This window comes from Peromyscus californicus, unplaced genomic scaffold (genome assembly GCF_007827085.1).
Source record: "Peromyscus californicus insignis strain IS unplaced genomic scaffold, ASM782708v3 Scaffold_5__1_contigs__length_169319896, whole genome shotgun sequence".
NCBI classification, from domain to species: Eukaryota; Metazoa; Chordata; class Mammalia; order Rodentia; family Cricetidae; genus Peromyscus; species Peromyscus californicus.
This window is the reverse complement of record NW_026294573.1, coordinates 18,162,180-18,179,678: the sequence shown is the minus strand read 5'-3', so window position 1 is coordinate 18,179,678 and position 17,499 is coordinate 18,162,180. Positions and strand designations below refer to the sequence as shown.

General features: G+C 50.7%; 1 protein-coding gene across 1 annotated transcript in view; it reads left to right on the top strand.

The window, feature by feature from the left end:
• Positions 1 to 636: 636 nt before the first annotated feature.
• Tcea3 (transcription elongation factor A3) overlaps positions 637 to 17,499 on the top strand; it is a 31,567-nt gene continuing 14,704 nt past the window's right edge. Inside the window, exons 1-5 of the mRNA XM_052716644.1 lie at positions 637 to 782; positions 9,554 to 9,616; positions 10,256 to 10,361; positions 10,835 to 10,967; positions 12,369 to 12,431. Of these exons, the coding sequence (XP_052572604.1) occupies positions 714 to 782; positions 9,554 to 9,616; positions 10,256 to 10,361; positions 10,835 to 10,967; positions 12,369 to 12,431 (434 nt within the window). The 5' untranslated portion in view covers positions 637 to 713. The remainder of the gene's footprint in view (positions 783 to 9,553; positions 9,617 to 10,255; positions 10,362 to 10,834; positions 10,968 to 12,368; positions 12,432 to 17,499) is intronic.

The window sequence follows — 17,499 nt, the reverse complement described above, 5'->3', positions numbered from 1 at the left end:
GCTGAGAGTGGGAGGCAGTTACTCCCTCCACCCAAAATTACGCTTCCAAGCCCACCCTTTGCACACTGCCCTAAGACTCGCCAAAGCTGAGCCTCTCAGAGCATGGCTGCACTCCAGGACTTAGAGTTTGTTAGAAACACAATAAAGTTGACTGCGGCGGCAGACGGCTCTGACCATACCTCCCGAGAAAAAGCTGGAGACGCATGCACACCACAGGCCTTGGGCACACGAAGGAGCCTAAGTTAGGGCAAGCCGACTTCAGGATCTGCACCAAGATCCAATGAATGCACCAGTTTTTCTCGGCTTGGCCATAGCCACGGAGCTAAGTCCCCCTTCTGGGAGCGAAACGATGCTTAAGACCCGGCAGCTCAGAACTTCCCGCAGCTTCACTGACACCCCAGGGGAACCCTCATACCCAAACGTCTCTGCAGCCCGGGGCACCCCTCAGAGGGTCGGAGGGGAAGAGCCCCTTCTTCCAGCCTGGTCCTTCCCCCAAAGGTACGACCCGTCTGGCTCAGGCAATCTTTGCCCGGGCAGTCCTTGAAGTCTATATTTAGTGCCCGCCACCCCTCCCCCAGCGCTGGGAGGGGCGTGCCCCGCCCCCGCCGGGCTTGAGTAGCTGGTGTGTTTGCGGCCCGTGCGGCTCGCGCTCTGCGCTTTGGCGCCCGCTGCTGCTCTGTGCCCCTAACCCCAGCGGGGCGTCGTGGACCAACATGGGCTTGGAAGAGGAGCTGCTGAGGATCGCCAAAAAGCTGGAGAAGATGGTGGCCCGGAAGAAGACGGTGAGGCTGCAAAGTTTGCAACGCAGCCCCCGGGGCCACCGAGGCGCGACTCCACCAGCCCTGGGCTTGGTGGGCGTGCCGGCGGTGTGCCCAAAGGGAGCGCTCGGGACTTGGGCGGCCGGCTGCCAGGCAGGGGAGTCCCCGTTACTTGCTGGGCACTTAGGGTGGGCATGTGCGTGGCCAGGTCTGGAGGGGATCGTGCAGGCCCCCCTGAACGCGGCTGGTACAAGTCAGTGTGGACAGGTCGGGTGCACGCGTGGGCTGCCTGCGCTGAGCAGAGAAAGCGCGAGGAGAAACACGAACCGGGGGCGAGGACTTTGGGAGTCCCAGGGCTCCGGGTGTGCGCAAGGCCGGGGAGCTGCAGGCACGGAGGGAGCTGGAGGGACAAATTCTGGGTGACTCGAAAAAGATCAGAGAAACTCCGCTTGAGGAGGGGGCGCCGAGGCTCATATTTGCACCCCCCCCCCCCGGGGAGTGGGCCTTCGAGACCCGAGCGAAGGGCCTTAGCTGGGGTGCCGGGAGTCTGTTTGCAACTTTTTCCTTGGCTGCTGCAGGAGGCCCTGGCGGGCGGAGGTGAACAGGTGCTGGGCGGGGGAAGGAGAGGATGAGGCCAGGGCTGCCCCAGCGGGGGAGGTGCGCAGACCGGGAACTGTGTCGGGAGGAGGGTCCGCAGCCCTGCGCGAGGGTCCCTGATCTCTCAGTCTCAGCAGCGTGCATCGAGAGCCAGATGGAAAGTTAATGTTTGATCTAGCTAGCGATCTTTGCCTCAGGCTGGTGGCTGGCGCCTGTGCCAATTCTGGAGGGCGTGGACTGAAAGGGAGAAGACCGGGGATCCAGGGGATAAGGCCTTCCGCGCTGACTTGCCGCGGGGTCCTTTTCTAGCAATGTGTTACATCGGGACCTGCATTGCCGGCGCATTCCAGGAAAGTTGAAAATTGCTGGGGCCCTAAGAGCGGTTTCAGAGCCAGGAAGGGTGACTGAGGCCTGAGGAGCCAAGGAGTGTCAGGCATCCTGGGATAGTTGCAGGGCAACAATGGGATGGTGGTTGGTCCAGTGGTGAGAACCGCTTGTCTGTAAGGTGATTGAATGCCTAAGGGAAGAGCATCTCTGGGGGCAGTAGGGAGGGTTGAGGAGGTGTGCAAAGAGCGACACGGGTGTGCAAAGCCAGTAGCAGGTCTGAGGCAGGTCGCTGAGGTGAGCGAGGCTTGCTTCTGCATGGTTGGAGGGGATGCAGAAAAATGCCGCTCACCTGCACCTGCCGAGGCAGCCGCTCCCCCCTCAGCTCCCTGCCTTCACTGGGTTGTTCTGGGCTTCCCCCAAAGTTGCCAGCAAAACCTAACCTCAAGTCACAGGACACTTCCTCGGCTGGAGATGGCAGAGCCCAGCCAAGGAACTGGAACGGAATGGTATTTCAGGTACGCAGGCTGTCTAAGCCTAGCCCCTTGCTCACCCCAGACTTGGGCCAGTAAAGGAAGTCTGGACTTGTGGGTGAGAAGGTTTAGGGGTAGAAGGAAACTCAGGAGGCTCCAGGGAAGACAGCCAGCTTGGAAGGATTAAGGGGCCTGCCATGGCTTCCCCCTCAGTCCTTTTACAGCCCTAGGCCAGCTACTCCTCTTTTCTTCTTCGGACCTCAGTTTCCTCTTCTGTGAAATGGGAAGAGGAAACAGTGCCTCTTGGGGATGAGGGTCCCATGGAAGTGCCAGAGCTGTCTCCAGGAAAGCTGCATGTCTGGCCACAGGGTCCTTACAGGACCGAGCTAATGTAGAGCCACATCTGCCTGGACGCTAGCAGGGTTTGGGTAGGCACAGAGTTCTGGGCTTCTGCCTGAGAAAGGCGGGCCTGCACTCAGAGTGAAAGCGGGCCTGCCCAGTGGTGGTTAGTCCAAGAAGGAACTACTTCCTGCAATTAGACAGATCCTCCACGTTGCAGCTTAGGGCTGGAATTTATTTATTCAATGACTTGGGGCTTTTGTCAGATACTGTGAGCATGCACCAGCTAAGGAGTTTGCAAGAGACAGACACCAGTGTACACTTACTGACATATCAACAGAACTACCTCACACACACCTTCTGTTTGACTGCGTGTGAGATGCAGCTCCTGCCACTAACAGGACAGGCATGGTCCACGTGCTGCACTCTGACAACTTGAATTAAAGCAGAATGCCCCAAAAGTTGACACCACGGCTTCACTGGGATATGCAAAGCCAACAGCCTCATTTATACCTTCAGACGTCACCACAGAGGGACAAACTGACACAGTTGGGTCTCAGTCTGCATCCTCACTGCTTCACGCCTGCACCAGAGAGACTGTTAGCCATACAATGAGAGAGGCACACCCAGCGGGATTGACATACAGCTTTAGGAGCCCACCTACAACACAGGCTCATGGGTGTTACTCTCCAGATGACCCGGGATACAGAAACATGTACTCAGTGGTGAGCTGCAAATGATTTAACATTGACTATGGAATTTTCAGGAGTTTCAAAAAACGTTAATATGCTTATAATGAAAAGAAGTCTTGGCCCAGGGCCTCCCCTGCCAGTTCTTCCCCACATATCATCAGGGGTCAGGGTTTGGAAAAAACAAAAACAAAAACACAACAAACCTGGACTAGCAAGATTGCTCAGTGAGTAAAGTTGCTTGCCGCTAAGCCTGTCGAACTGGGTTCAGGACGCGTGGTGAGCTCGGCATGGTGGTGCACACCTTTAACCCCAGCACTTGGGAGGCAGAGGCAGGTGGATCGATGAGTTGGAGGCTAGCCTGGTCTACAGAGTTCCCGGACAGCCAGGACAAACCCTGTCTCAAAAAACGAGAAAACAACAACAAGACCAGAACAAAGCCTGGTAAGAGGAGACACTGACTCCAGTGGGCCATCCTCTGACCTCCACATGTGTGCTCTGACATGTGCATGTGTGTGCACACACATACAATAAATAAATGTAAAAGAAAACTCAGTTCAGGAACATGTTGGTGGCTTGAGATTCACCATCGCAGGAAGGAGTATTTGCACCACAGAAACTAGCAAATGCTATGAGTCAGGGTTTTCTCTTTGGGAACCGGCTAGCGGTATTCACCACCTTGTGACTCCACTTACCCATGTTGGTACTCCATGATTGTATGTGTTGGCAGATTTATGCCTTGATATAATATGTGAAGCTCCAAGCCCAGTGTTCATTGCAGCCCAGCTTTTTTTTTTCTTTTTTCCCTGAGACAGGGTTTCTCTGTGTAGCCCTGGCTGTCCTGGAACTCACTCTGTAGACCAGGCTGGCCTCAAACTCACAGAGATCTGCCTGCCTCTGCCTCTTGAGTGCTGGGACTAAAGACATGTGCTACCACTGCCCGGTTCAGCCTAGCTCTTTGCAAAGTTTCTTGTTTTCCTCTTCTGTGAAATGGGTTAATAATTCTGCAAAAGTAGAATAGTAAATAGGACCCACTTCCCAGGGGCCTTCTGAGAGGTGGGGGTGGTTTGTTTGGAGACAGTGTCTCATATGTATAGATAAGGCCTCAAACTCGATTTGTAACTGAGAATGACCTTGAATTTGGAGGCTCTTCCTGCCTCTACCTCCCAAGAGCTGAGATTCCAGTTGTGAACTACCACCCCGGTGTTATACGGTGCTGGGAACCGTGTCTAAGCTTCGTGCATGAGAAGTGAGCACTCCTCTGACTGAACTGCCTTCCCGGCTCCTCCTTGTGAGAAGTCAGCACAGGTCAGGGACTTAGACGTGTTCCAGCACATAGTAAACCTTGCGTTAACATTAAGCATGGAGTTGTGTGCCTAAGACTTCATATGCACACGAGTTCATATACACACCCGTCTGTGGGTCGTTTTGGAAACACTGAACCTCAGTGCTAAGGGAGGCTAAGGACTAACAGAGGGCAGTTCATCGGATGTGGTCCAGGTCCTGGCAAGGGGAGGCTGAGAGCTGGAACCAGCCAAGGGACATACAGGACATAGTTAGTTTGTATTTCTCAGGGAATTAATCTCAAGATAGCCAGGGCTGGCTTCTAGACACTAAACTTGCTCTTAGCCGGAAAGCTGAGAGGCGACAGGGCTGGCTTCTAGCTGCAGGTGCCAGGAAGGAGGAGGCTAAGATGGGCTGAAGGTGTGCTTAGGACCAGGAGACCGAGTTTCGGCGGTAAGCTTCCTTCTTTCTCTCCTCCTTCTGCTTTCTACTTCGTTAAAAATACTTATTGCCGGGCGGTGGTGGCGCACGCCTTTAATCCCAGCACTCGGGAGGCAGAGCCAGGCGGATCTCTGTGAGTTCGAGGCCAGCCTGGGCTACCAAGTGAGTCCCAGGAAAGGCGCAAAGCTACACAGAGAAACCCTGTCTCGAAAAACCAAAAAAAAAAAAAAAAAAAAAAAAAAATACTTATTTATTTTTACTCTGTGTGCATGGGAATTTTGCCTGTCTGTCCGTCTGTCTGGGGACCACATGCCTGCAGTGCCCATGGAGACCAGAAGAGGACAGCGGGTTGTGAGCCTCCCTCCCTGTGGGTGCTGGGAACCGAGTCCTCTTAGAGAGCAGCAAGTGTTCAAACCCCTGAGCCACCCCTCTAGCCCCGTCTCATTCATTCTTGCGTTTATTTACTCAGCGAGCAGCCGGCTCTCGTGCAGAAGTCTAAGGTCTTAGAGAGGAAAGCAATGCTCATTACTCAAGAGGAGTGAAATTATTTGTCCATAGAAAGACTCAGAGATGAGGGCTGACAGCACTCTAGAAGCTGAGGCTGGAGGATCACAAGTTCAAGGCCAGCCTGGGCTAGGGAGACCTTGTTTCCAAACAAATCCCAAAGCCTTGAAGGTACATGTTCATAGGCGCTGTCTTTGTAGTGGTTCCACATTGAAATGACCCAAAAATTCCGTCCACTGGATTCTTACTATATACCAGGAATTCTTCCAAGTATTTTATACTATTAGATAAACAGATATGTATAATGGAAAACTACTCAGTAGAAAAAAAAGGAACTGTTGGCCCTGTTGATCTGAGGTAATATAGATGGATCTCAGAAACAGTAAGCTAGGAAAGCAAAAGAGGTGCTTATGCCACACTTTTTGGTTTTTCGAGACAGGGTCTCTCTGTGTAGCCCTGGCTGTCCTGGAACTCACTCTGTAGCCCAGGCTGGCTTTGAACTCACAGAGATCCGCCTGCCTCTGCCTCCTGAGTGCTGGGATTAAAGGCATGTGTGCCATCACCGCTGCCACCACCCAGGGCTACACTTTTTTTGTTGGCCAGGCATGGTGGCCCAAGCCTTTGGTCTCAGCGTTTGTGAGTTTGACGCAGGAGAAGCCAGCTTGAGATACATATTGAGACCCTGTTAAAAAAAACATGCTTAAGAATACAAAGTCTAGCCGGGCGGTGGTGGCGCACGCCCTTAATCCCAGCACTTGGGAGGCAGAGCCAGGGGGATCTCTGTGAGTTCGAGGCTAGCCTGGGCTAAAGAGTGAGATCCAGCCGGGCGGTGGTGGCGCACGCCTTTAATCCCAGCACTCGGGAGGCAGAGCCAGGCGGATCTCTGTGAGTTCGAGGCCAGCCTGGGCTACCAAGTGAGTTCCAGGACAGGCGCAAAGCTACACAGAGAAACCCTGTCTCGAAAAACCAAAAAAAAAAAAAAAAAAAAGAGTGAGATCCAGGAAAGGCGCAAAGCTATACAGAGGAACCCTGTCTCGAAAAACCAACAAAACAATACAAAAACAAAAACAAACAAACAAACAAACAAAACAAAAGTCTAGAGCTGGGCATGGTGACCCACACCTTTAATCTCAGCATTTAGGAGAGAAAGCAGAGGCAGGTGCTCTGTGAGTTCAAAACCAGTGTAGTCTACATTGCAAGTTCCAGAACAGCCAGGCTATATGGAGAGACCTGGTCTCAAAACAAACAAAAAAGAAAAAAAAACCCACAAAAAGAAAGTCAAGGGTGGGGGATAAGTCAGTTAGTAAAGTGTTTGGTGTACAACCACAAGGACCCGAGTTCAAGCCCCAGCACTCATGCAAAAAGCCAGACATGGCGGCACATGCTTGGAACCACCACAATGAGGAATTAGAGGCAGGTAGATTCCCTAGAGCTCATGGGCCAGCCAGCCTAGCCCACCTGTTGAGCCTGTGGTCCTGTTGAGAGAGACTGTCTCAACAAAACAAAGTGAATGGTACCTGAGAGAAAGCATCCAAGATTGACCTCCGGTCTCTACCACAAGCACATGCCTATCACATGCATGGCAGGCACATGCACATAAACATACGCGCACACACGCACACACACACACGTCACTTGCAGCAATGGGAGGAGAATGTTGGTTGTGTGACATTGGTGGTGACAAAGGTATGCAATACAAAGAACCCAAGGAAGTGTCTGGAGTGGCATCCGTGTGCTTGGTGGTGATGGCGTCATGGGATCACACGTGTGTCAAAACTCACAGGCAGACTAGAGGGACAGGCAATGTGTAAAGGCATTTATTGCCAAGTCTGGTGACCTGAGTTTGGGACCCACGTGGTGGCAGGAGAGAGCCTGCTCCAGCAAGTACCCTCTGTCCTCCACAGTGCGCCTTGGCAAGACACCTGGCCTGCCTTCCTCCAACAAGATAAACCATGAAAAAATATATTCTTAAAGTACCAACTCAGAGCCGGGCGGTGGTGGCGCACGCCTTTAATCCCAGCACTCGGGAGGCAGAGCCAGGCGGATCTCTGTGAGTTCGAGGCCAGCCTGGACTACCAAGTGAGTCCCAGGAAAGGCGCAAAGCTACACAGAGAAACCCTGTCTCGAAAAACAAAACAAAACAAAACAAAAAAAAAGTACCAACTCAGGAGTCGGGTGATGCCTTTAATCCCAGCACTCCAGAGGCAGAGGCAGGCAGATCTCTGAGTTCGAGGCCAGCCTGGTCTACAGAATGAGTTCCAGGAGAGCCAGGGCTACACAGAGAAACCCTTCTTGAAAAACATTTGCTTTATTTGTTTAAAAAAAAAGCACCAATTCAGGGGAGCTGGAGAGATGGCTCAGTGGTTAAGAATGAATACTGGAAGCCGGGCGGTGGTGGTGCACGCCTTTAATCCCAGCACTTGAGGACTAGAGTTCAGTTTCTAGCACCCATATTGGGCAACTCACAGCTACCCGTGGCTCTGGCTCTAGGGGACATGACATCCAGCATTTACATGCACATAGCACCTAGAGGCACATAAGCAAAACATACACATAATTTAAAATATACATATGGGGCTGGAGAGATGATCCAGGGGTTAAGAGCACTGGCTGCTCTTACAGAGAACCTGAGCGAATTCAGTTCTCAGAACCCATGGGATAGCTCACAACTATCTGTAATTCCAGTTTCAGTGTGTGTGGGTGGGTGTCCAATGTCGTCTTCTTCTGACCTCCACAAGTACCAGGCACATATGTGGTGCACATACTTGCATGTAGATAAAATGTACATTTAAAATAAAATGTTTAAATTATGCATAGGAATATACACAATTAAATTTTTTTTTTGGGGTTTTTTTTTTTTTTTTTTTTTTTGGTTTTTTGAGACAGGGTTTCTCTGTGTAGCTTTGCGCCTTTCCTGGGACTCACTTGGTAGCCCAGGCTGGCCTCGAACTCATAGAGATCCGCCTGGCTCTGCCTCCCGAGTGCTGGGATTAAAGGTGTGCGCCACCACTGCCCGGTTTGTTTTGTTTTTTTGAGAAAGGGTTTCTCTGTGTAGCCTTGGCTGTCCTGGAACTCGCTCTGTAGACCAGGCTGGCCTCGAACTCAGAGATCTGTCTGCCTCTGCCTCCCAAGTGTTGTTTTTAAAGGCATGTGCCACTATTGCCTGGTTCAATGAAACATTTTTAAATAATAATTTTTAAAAGCTCAAATAACCGATTTCGGGCTTTGGGAGATGGATCAGCAGATAAAGTGTTTGCTGTACCAGTTTGAAGACTAGACTTCAATTCCCAGCACCCATCCGATGACCACCTGTTCTCTTAGCATGTGCTGGAGACACAGACAAGGGATCCCAGAGTGAGCTGATTAGCTGGGACTAGCCAGATGGACAAGCTCTGGGATCACTTGAGAGGCCTTGTTCCGTATATAAGGTGGAGAGTGCTGGAGAAAGAGAGATGTTAACCGCTGGTCTCCACACACAGGCATCCACACACATGTGCACGTATACTCAAACACATGCAAACATACATATGCACACCACACTGAGACATAGATGCAGAAAAGAAAAAACTCATACAGTTGATACCTTCATAAAGCTGATCTAAAAGCCTGAAAATGCCGGATGCAGTAGCATGAGCATGTAAAATCCCAGCCACTTTGGGAGGTTGAGGTGGGAAGACCCCAGGAGTTCCAAGCCAGCCTAGGCAACATAGTAAGACACACACACACACACACACACACACACACACACACACATCGAACAAAACAAACACAAAGCTCGTAGTCCTCATCCTTGTAAGCTCACAGTAAGTGAGGGAAAGCGATGTGGAGAGAGGAAAGGAGGTATGGAAGCTTCTGGTACAACAGTAAGCCAGGCAGTGACTCCATTCCGAGGCAGACACAAGCCAGGGGTGTGCTGGGCAGAAAGTGAAGCAGAGGGAAAGACTAGGGCTTGGTGAAGGGAGGTGGTGGGAGGCACAGCTAGCCAACTGGTCTGGGGCCAGAACCTTTCCCTTCTCTCTTCTTCTGTGTGCCGACGCCTGTCCTTGGACCACACATCTGTCTGTTCTCCCCAAAGCCCACAGCAGTCAGAGAGAGGCCTGGGGCATCACCTGTACCTCAGTGCTCTTCTTATGACTTCCCACAGGAAGGGGCCCTCGACCTTCTGAAGAAGCTGAACAACTGCCAGATGTCCATCCAGCTGCTGCAGGTGTGGGAGGCTCTTGGGGTAGGGCCTCTGTGGGAGGGAAAGACCCTGAGGAGGTTTCGGAGGGGGCTCTTTGGGGTGAGATGCAGACGTGGAGTTGGGACATGGGGAATATCTCTTGAGGTCAGGTTCTTCCCCAGGCTCGGGGGTCACAGTCCTTGGGTTTAGGGAGTAGGGGGTTTCCTTGAATCTCTATCCAAAGCTGTGGGATCCAAGTGGCCCATGACCCAGGGAGAGGATGATGTCCCCTGCTTTCAAGTCCTCCTTAGATTTTCCACATACCCCCAAACTTTACCAGAGACTTCTGGCCCTAAAAGACAAGTGCAGATCTGAGATATGGTAGCCAGAGGTGGGTCTAAGTGAAGACTTTTTCTCAGTGTCTAGCGGACTGAGAATGGTACAGGACCCTAATTACAGCCAACACGTACCCTCCAGCTCTCCACCAAAGTTACCTATCAGTATAGGCTTGGGTCTCAGGCAGGGTAGCAGGTCAGGGCCTAGTTCTAGGATAGATGACCCAGGGTCAGGGCCAGGAACCTGGAGAGGTCTAGGTTGGAGGGAAGTGATGGTTGAGCTGGTGCTGCTTCCTTCGGTAAGAGTGACCAGTCCTGTGGGTCAGCTCCCTTAATCCCTTCCTCACAGACCACCAGGATCGGAGTCGCTGTCAACGGAGTTCGAAAGCACTGCTCAGACAAGGAGGTGGTGTCCTTGGCCAAAGTCCTCATTAAAAACTGGAAGCGGCTGCTGGGTGAGAGGGGGCGAGACTGGTGGACGATGGGGCCTCCTCCCTGTACAGCTCGGCTAGTGTCATTGAGTTATTTAATTAATGGCACGTGGCCCCTGAATCATGGAGTTCACGGTGTTGTGTGCGCAAGTGTAAGATCTGTATGTAGCATCTAACCTTTCTTGTATGTGTCTATATGTTTCTGTTTGTGTGCGTGTTTGTGCACATTGCCTGACTCTGCAAAAATGGGTGTACTTCTATGTTCACACTCCCATGTGAGGTGTACATATTATATATGCATCTCTGTGTGTGTGTGCATGTGTGCACGTGCATGCACATGTGTGCATGAGTGGGTGTGTGTGTGTGTGTGTGTGTGTAATGGGCACGCATGCAGCTGTCCCCCGGTCCTGACACTTTATTCCCCAGTGCCCAAAGCCCTGCAGGGCTGTCCTGAAAAGGGGCTTCGTGGAGAGACAATGCCACTCTTTCATCTGCAGACTCCCCCAGAACTGCCAAAGGAGAAAGAGACAAAGCAAAGAGGAAAGAGAAGGGCCTCGGCTGCTCCGACTGGAAACCAGAAGTGGGTCTTTCTCCGCCCAGGAAGAAAGGCGGGGGAGAGCCCAAACCCAGGTACTTCTCTCCTGGGCTGCCATGTCCTCCACCAGCAGCTGTTCAGAGACTTTTCCGGAAGGCATCAGCCCTCAGAGGTGGCTGTCCGTGTCTTCTCCAGCGCTCATCCTGGGGCCTTTGGTTCAATCTGACTGGTTCACGTGGCACTGGCTTCCCCTAGAAAGGTGAAGGGGTGGGGAGCATGCCAGCCGTGTAGCCCTGGCATTGCTCACCCTTGAGATACTCACAGGGGCCAGGCACAGTGGCACATGACTGTAAACACAGCACTCAGGAGCAGGAGGAAAAGAACGACATCTTCCTCAGTCCCTGTAACCGGGAGTCCTCCAACTTCTTGGGGTTTATGTTTGGCCACCTGGTAGTTAGTAGGTTGGTGGTAGATATTGTCACACTGCCGACACATACCTTCAGAATCTTTCAAATGCCTCAATGCACAGACTTAAGAAACATTTGTGTGTGTGTGTGTGTGTGTGTGTGTGTGTGTGTGTGTGTGTGTGCACATATGACGGTCAGGGGATAACTTGTAGGAGTCAATTCTGTCCTTCTCCCATGTGGATTTTTGGTACCAAACTCCAGTCTTCAGGCTTGGCATCTCCCCCCTCCTCCCCTTTTTCTCTCCCCTCCCCTTTCCATCTCTCATCTCCTCTCTCCTCTCTTCCTCCCCTCTCCTCTCTTCCTGTCCCTGTCGCCTCTCTTCACAGTGCTGGGGGTGGAACCCAGGGCCTCCCCATGCTAGACAAGCACTCTACCGCTGAAGTACAGCCTGGTCCTCACACACACCACTCTTCCATAACTTCATGGAGGGCTGTTGCGTAATACATATAATCAGGAAGTAAGTGGCGCAGCATACTAGGAAATGTGAGCTGTGGAATTAGGAGAATTAGATGAGATGAGAGTGAAACTATAGTTTACAGACAAGAATTTTACAAAAAACAGTGGCAGGAAACAGTGCCTTAGAAATCAGAAGTTAGCTGGGCGGTGGTGGCGCACACCTTTAATCCCAGCACTCGGGAGGCAGAGCCAGGCGGATCTCTGTGAGTTCGAGACCAACCTGGGCTACCAAGTGAGTTCCAGGAAAGGCGCAAAGCTACACTCTGTAGTCCAGGCGGGCCTTGAACTCACAGAGATCCGCCTGCCTCTGCCTCCCGAGTGCTGGGATCAAAGGCTGCGATACCATCGCCCGACTGAATGTAGCATTTCTGTAGACATCTGTTTTCTCTCTTGTACTGCTGTCAGGTGGGGGTGGGCACTTCTGGACGGACCTCCCTTTCCCTGGCCGCTGTGGCCCAGGGAGGCTCCCTCATCCTCTGCCCATCAGGCCTTGCTCCAGGGGTCCCTCTCCCGGGAGAGCAGTGCTGCTGTCAGACCACACAACGGCATCATCTCCAGTTTTGTGTCTTCCAGGAGAGACTCTGTAGACTCCAGGTCGTCCTCCACCTCCTCTCCAAAAAGGCCATCTGTGGAAAGGTAAAGGAAGCCTCTGACTTCTCCTTGGCTATGGGCCTTGTACATTGGGATGGGAGTGAGGGGGTGGAGCACTGCTCAGCAGGGGAAGCCTGAAGCAGGAGAAAGTAGGAAACCCCATACACTATGTTACCTCCAAATCCTAGGACCTGCAGGTGTGACTCCTGACAAGTCGCTGTCACCCCAATACTGAGTACCATCCCCAAGGTCAAGTTGAGCTCAGTAAGGACAGCCAGGGCTCTACAGAGAAATCCTGTCTTGAAAAACAAACAAACCCCGGGCGGTGGTGGCGCATGCCTTTAATCCCAGCACTCGGGAGGCAGAGCCAGGCGGATCTCTGTGAGTTCGAGGCCAGCCTGGGCTACCAAGTGAGTTCCAGGAAAGGCGCAAAGCTACACAGAGAAACCCTGTCTTGAAAAACCAAAAAAAAAAAAAGAAAGAAAGAAAAAGAAAAACAAACCAAAACCAGTATTTTGGAGACAGGAGGATTACTGTAAACTCAAGGCCTGCCTAGGCTGTATAGTAAGAGGTAGGAGAGCTGGTTATGCAGGTATTGGAGTCATACCTAGCCAAGGGTCCTAGGTGTGTGAAGGCAACCTGAGAGAGAGAGCCAAGGAACAGTGACAGAGTCTGCAGGAGCAGACTGGGGGAGGCAATGCATGGGTGAGTCCAGTCCCACACGGCTCCTTTAGAAACTGGGGCCACTGGCTTGGGAATGGCATCACAGGAGTTATCAGGCTTTTGTTGGTGGCTGCATCAGAGTGGACTGTAGAATTAAAAAGAGTTCAGGTCTTCTGAGCTGGGTGGGATGGCAATGCACTTAAGAGGCAGAGGCAGGTGGATCACCAGTTTGAGGCCTAGATCTGGAAATGTTGGATTTGAGCTGACTTAAGACATTTTGGCAGAGCAAAGGAATCAGTGGAGTAAGGAAGCTTGGGCTGGACATAAAAATGAGTCATTAGTATGTAGCTGACATGTTAGGCTAGAAACCTGAGTGAGGGCACCAAAGAGTTTGTGGGTAAAGGTATGAGTACAAATTGGGGTCCAGAAGAAGGGAAGGTCAAAGGTGAGAGCAGCCAAAGAAACATGAGGGAGAGCCAGGCAGGCTGGCAAGTTGCCTAGTGGTGAACGGAGAGAAATGGGGCAGATCTAGGAGCCATACTGAATCCCCGGCTGGCCTGCCTGGACACTAAGGGTGTATTGGCTTATAGGAGAATGTCTTGGATGATGCACTATTTTGAAGCCTCATTTCAGTAACAGTAAGATTGCCCTTGGAAAGAGTAGGAGGACAAAATGTGGTCACTGAGAGCTTTATGAAGATTTACCTGGCCTGGGAGGTTGACCCAGATTCAGCATGGTGGGAAGTGGCAGCCCCAGCTGGTGAGTAGAGGCTCCTGAACTGTGCCTGAGGGTCTGAGACTGTATCATCCTGCCTCTGAAGAAAAGAACTCTGCAATCAATTAGTAATGTCTGCAGAGGGCAAGGCCTAGGAAACAAGCTCCAACATCATCCTGTTCTCCACTGGTTCTCCCTAGGAGGCTCCATGGGGAATACTCTGTGGGTGAGGGGTGGAGGTGGGGAGACACTGCTGGTATTTAATTGGAAGAGATGCTAAATGTCATGGGACATGAGGCTAGCTCTGAGGGAAGGATTTCTACCTCCAGAACTCCTTTCCCAACTGCCTCCTGGCTCCTCCACAGTGCTTTCTTTTTCTTCTGAAAGCCAACCAAGCAGAATGTATCATCTTTCTGGTAGCTGTACCATTCCCTGTCGGTTAAGAATCAGTATAGGCGATCAAAAGGCAGACGCAGGTCTTAATCCATCTTATACTTTCTACTTTCTACCTCTTCATTTTTGATTTCTCTCTTTCCCTCCTCATCTCTGTTAGATTATTTAAGGCAGCTGTAGAGAGACGGAAGGCAGAGAGGAAGAGAGGCTTGGTCTGACCCTAGATGGACCTTGTTTATTCATAGCCAGGGGGCATCTTTGTTCCCACATGTGCGAGTAGCCAAAATGCCTACATTAGAAGATGGGATGCAGCCCCTTAGAGGGGCAAGAATGACTCCCATGGTCCACAAGGGAAGCTGGGAAGTGTAGTCTTTCATCAGGAAACTATCAATCTTGCTGCTGAAAGCCCAGCTTTCAGCAGGTCAGAGAAACTAGAGAGATGTAGACTAAGTAAACTACTGGACAGACAGACAGACACATGGGGACTTTTTCTGAGGGCCAAAGCTTAATTCTTCATTTTACTTTTCATTCTGCTGCTTGTTCTACGCTATTCTTCCGGTTCTTCTGCCCTGATGTTTTCCTCTTCCTTCCCAGATGTTCTTCTTCTGTGTCTTCCGCGACGTTATCTCTCTGCGTCTTTCCTTCTACATCTCTTATTTTATCCTTTTATACATCCCAAGACAAAAATTTCTACGCAAGAAAAGATTACCTCACAACCACAAGTTACATGTTTTCCAAGAACAAATTAAAATCTTTACATAGGAAGAAATCACATGAAGATCACAAGTTACGTGTTGTCCTTAGAAGCCCACAAGTAATTAAACATTTTTCTTTGTATTCATTTTCCCACCATAACATCTTCGCCTCAAAGCAATAATTCTTTTATTACTGACTCACAAAGTTTTAAGCAAGCTAAGTGTATTTTAGCCAGTTCCCTTTGTACTGGCAGCCGATGCTTGTGGCTTCAGGGTAACAGATTCCTATCCTTATAAAAAACTTTCACCAAGTGGTCAGCTGACCATCTATTTTTCTTTACACACAATAGGGTCATTTAATTTCCTTTCACAAGTTTGTTTTTTTAAGGTGCATACTAGGACCTGTGATTAATTCTGTAAGTTATATGACCAAAGAACTCAGGCCTAACCTTGGGTGTAGGGACATAATTGTTTTCTTTAATCATCTGCCTGTTTTTCCACAGGCAGCATTCACCGGTCTAGAATGCATGAAACTTCCTTGTTTTTAATTTTCATCTTCAGTAAATCTCATATCTAACAAAGGGAAGGTGACTGCTAGCCTACTTTTGCCTTTTTTTTAAATCTCTTACTGGAGAATTGGCAGAATAACCTAAACCATTTCCCCAATCATCTTTACTGTCTTAACCACCTGAATCTTTTAGGCTAACTCAGAAAGTTCAGTTATATCGTAGATCTAACTAATCATCATTGCTCTCATAAGAATCATCTTCATTATGATCTGCAAGTGAACTGCCCAGTGAGGAGTGGAGTTTTCCCATGAAACAGTCACACTGTACGAGATACAGTGGGATCCCTTCACATAGTAATCACACCGTGCCGAATACAGCGGGAACACGGCAGGCAGCAGCAAGCAGGAGGAAGCACGGCAGAAGCGAGGGGCATTCTGGGAACAATCCTTCCGGGACTTTGCCTCTCCGGGGAGGACCCAGAGTAGCCAGTCCTCCGTTGCTGGCTGCAGCTCCTCTGACATGACCACCATCACAATCCCTCCCTTTCCCTTTCTTCTCCTCTCCTCTCCTTTTCCTACCTCCTTGTTCCTTTTCACAAGATCTCTGTTGAGGCTGACCTCAAACTCAAAATCCTCCTGCCTCAGCTTCCCACATGTTGGGATTACAGGTCTATGTTGTCATGGCCAGCTCTGTTTAATCTCATTCATTCATTCATGCATGCATCTGTTCATTTGTTCAGCAAGCCCAGCTGCTGAGCATGCCTTTGCAAACCCACCGTCCCCTAGGCATCAAGGACATAGTCACACCCTGGGTGACTAGTGCAGAGTGTAGCCAACTCGACTACCTGCCTGCCTGAAGGGGCAACACTGCCCAGCCCCAACCAAGGGTTCCCTTATGAAAATGCCCATCCAGTGTGTCTTTAAGAGTTTGTTGTTGTTTGTGAGACAGGGTCTCACTATGTAACTGGGGTTAAGGGTGTGTGCCACCAGGATCTCACTGTGTGAGGACCCTGGCTGACCTTAAACTCCTGGGCTCAAGCAGTCTTATTGCCTTAGCTTTCCAAATAACTGAGTGTACAGACAGACGTGTGCCACCGTGTTGGCTGTCACTCTTCAGTTTTTTTCTTTGTATGTGTGAGCATGCATTCGTGTGTGTGTGTGTGTGTGTGTGTGTGTGTGTGTGTGTGTGTGATTATGAGTGTGTACATGATGTGTGGGTGCATGTCATGGGGTCAGAGGACAACTTTGTGGAGCTGGTTCTCAATTTCTATCCTTATATAGATTCTGAGGATCAAACCCAGGGCATCAGACTTTTGTGGCCATCTCTCTGGCCCTGATCTTCCAATATTAAAATTATTATTATTTGATTGATTGGTTGTGTACATGTGTGTGGACATACACATGGAGGTCAAAGGACAGCTTGTAGGAGTTGCTCCTCTCCTTCCACTGTGTGGGTTCCGGGATGGAGCTCAGGTTGTCAGGTCTGGCGGCAAACAACCGTCTCACCAACCCACAGTCTTCCCGTTCTAGGCGTTGTTGTTGCTGTTGTTAAATTTGTGTGTATATGTGTCTGCTTGCATGAGTTTATATATGTGCACCATGCATGCGCAGAAGGTCAAGGCCAGCCAAGGGCATTGGATCTGGACCTGGAGTTACAGGTGGTCGTGAGCCACGCTGGGATGGTAACAGACCCCCTGCAAGGAGACTCAGCTCTCTCGGTTGCTGAGCCGTCTCTCCCAGCCTCCCAGTTTGTTTTTTTTTTTTTTTTTTTTTTTTTTGGTTTTTCGAGACAGGGTTTCTCTGTGAAGCTTTGCGCCTTTCCTGGGACTCACTTGGTAGCCCAGGCTGGCCTCGAACTCACAGAGATCCGCCTGGCTCTGCCTCCCGAGTGCTGGGATTAAAGGCGTGCGCCACCACCGCCCGGCTAAGCCTCCCAGTTTTTAAGGAAAGCTAGACATTCATAGTCTTCAGAGGAAATTTCCAGTTGTAAATATTGGCCACACGTGCGGATTTTTTTCTGGGACACAACAGGACGCGGTACAGAGGTCACACACCCCAATGCTAGCTTGGATTCCTTGGACCCACAGCTTGGGTTCAGTGGAGTGGCTGTCCCGTGCAGTGGGAACACAGGAAGAGTGTC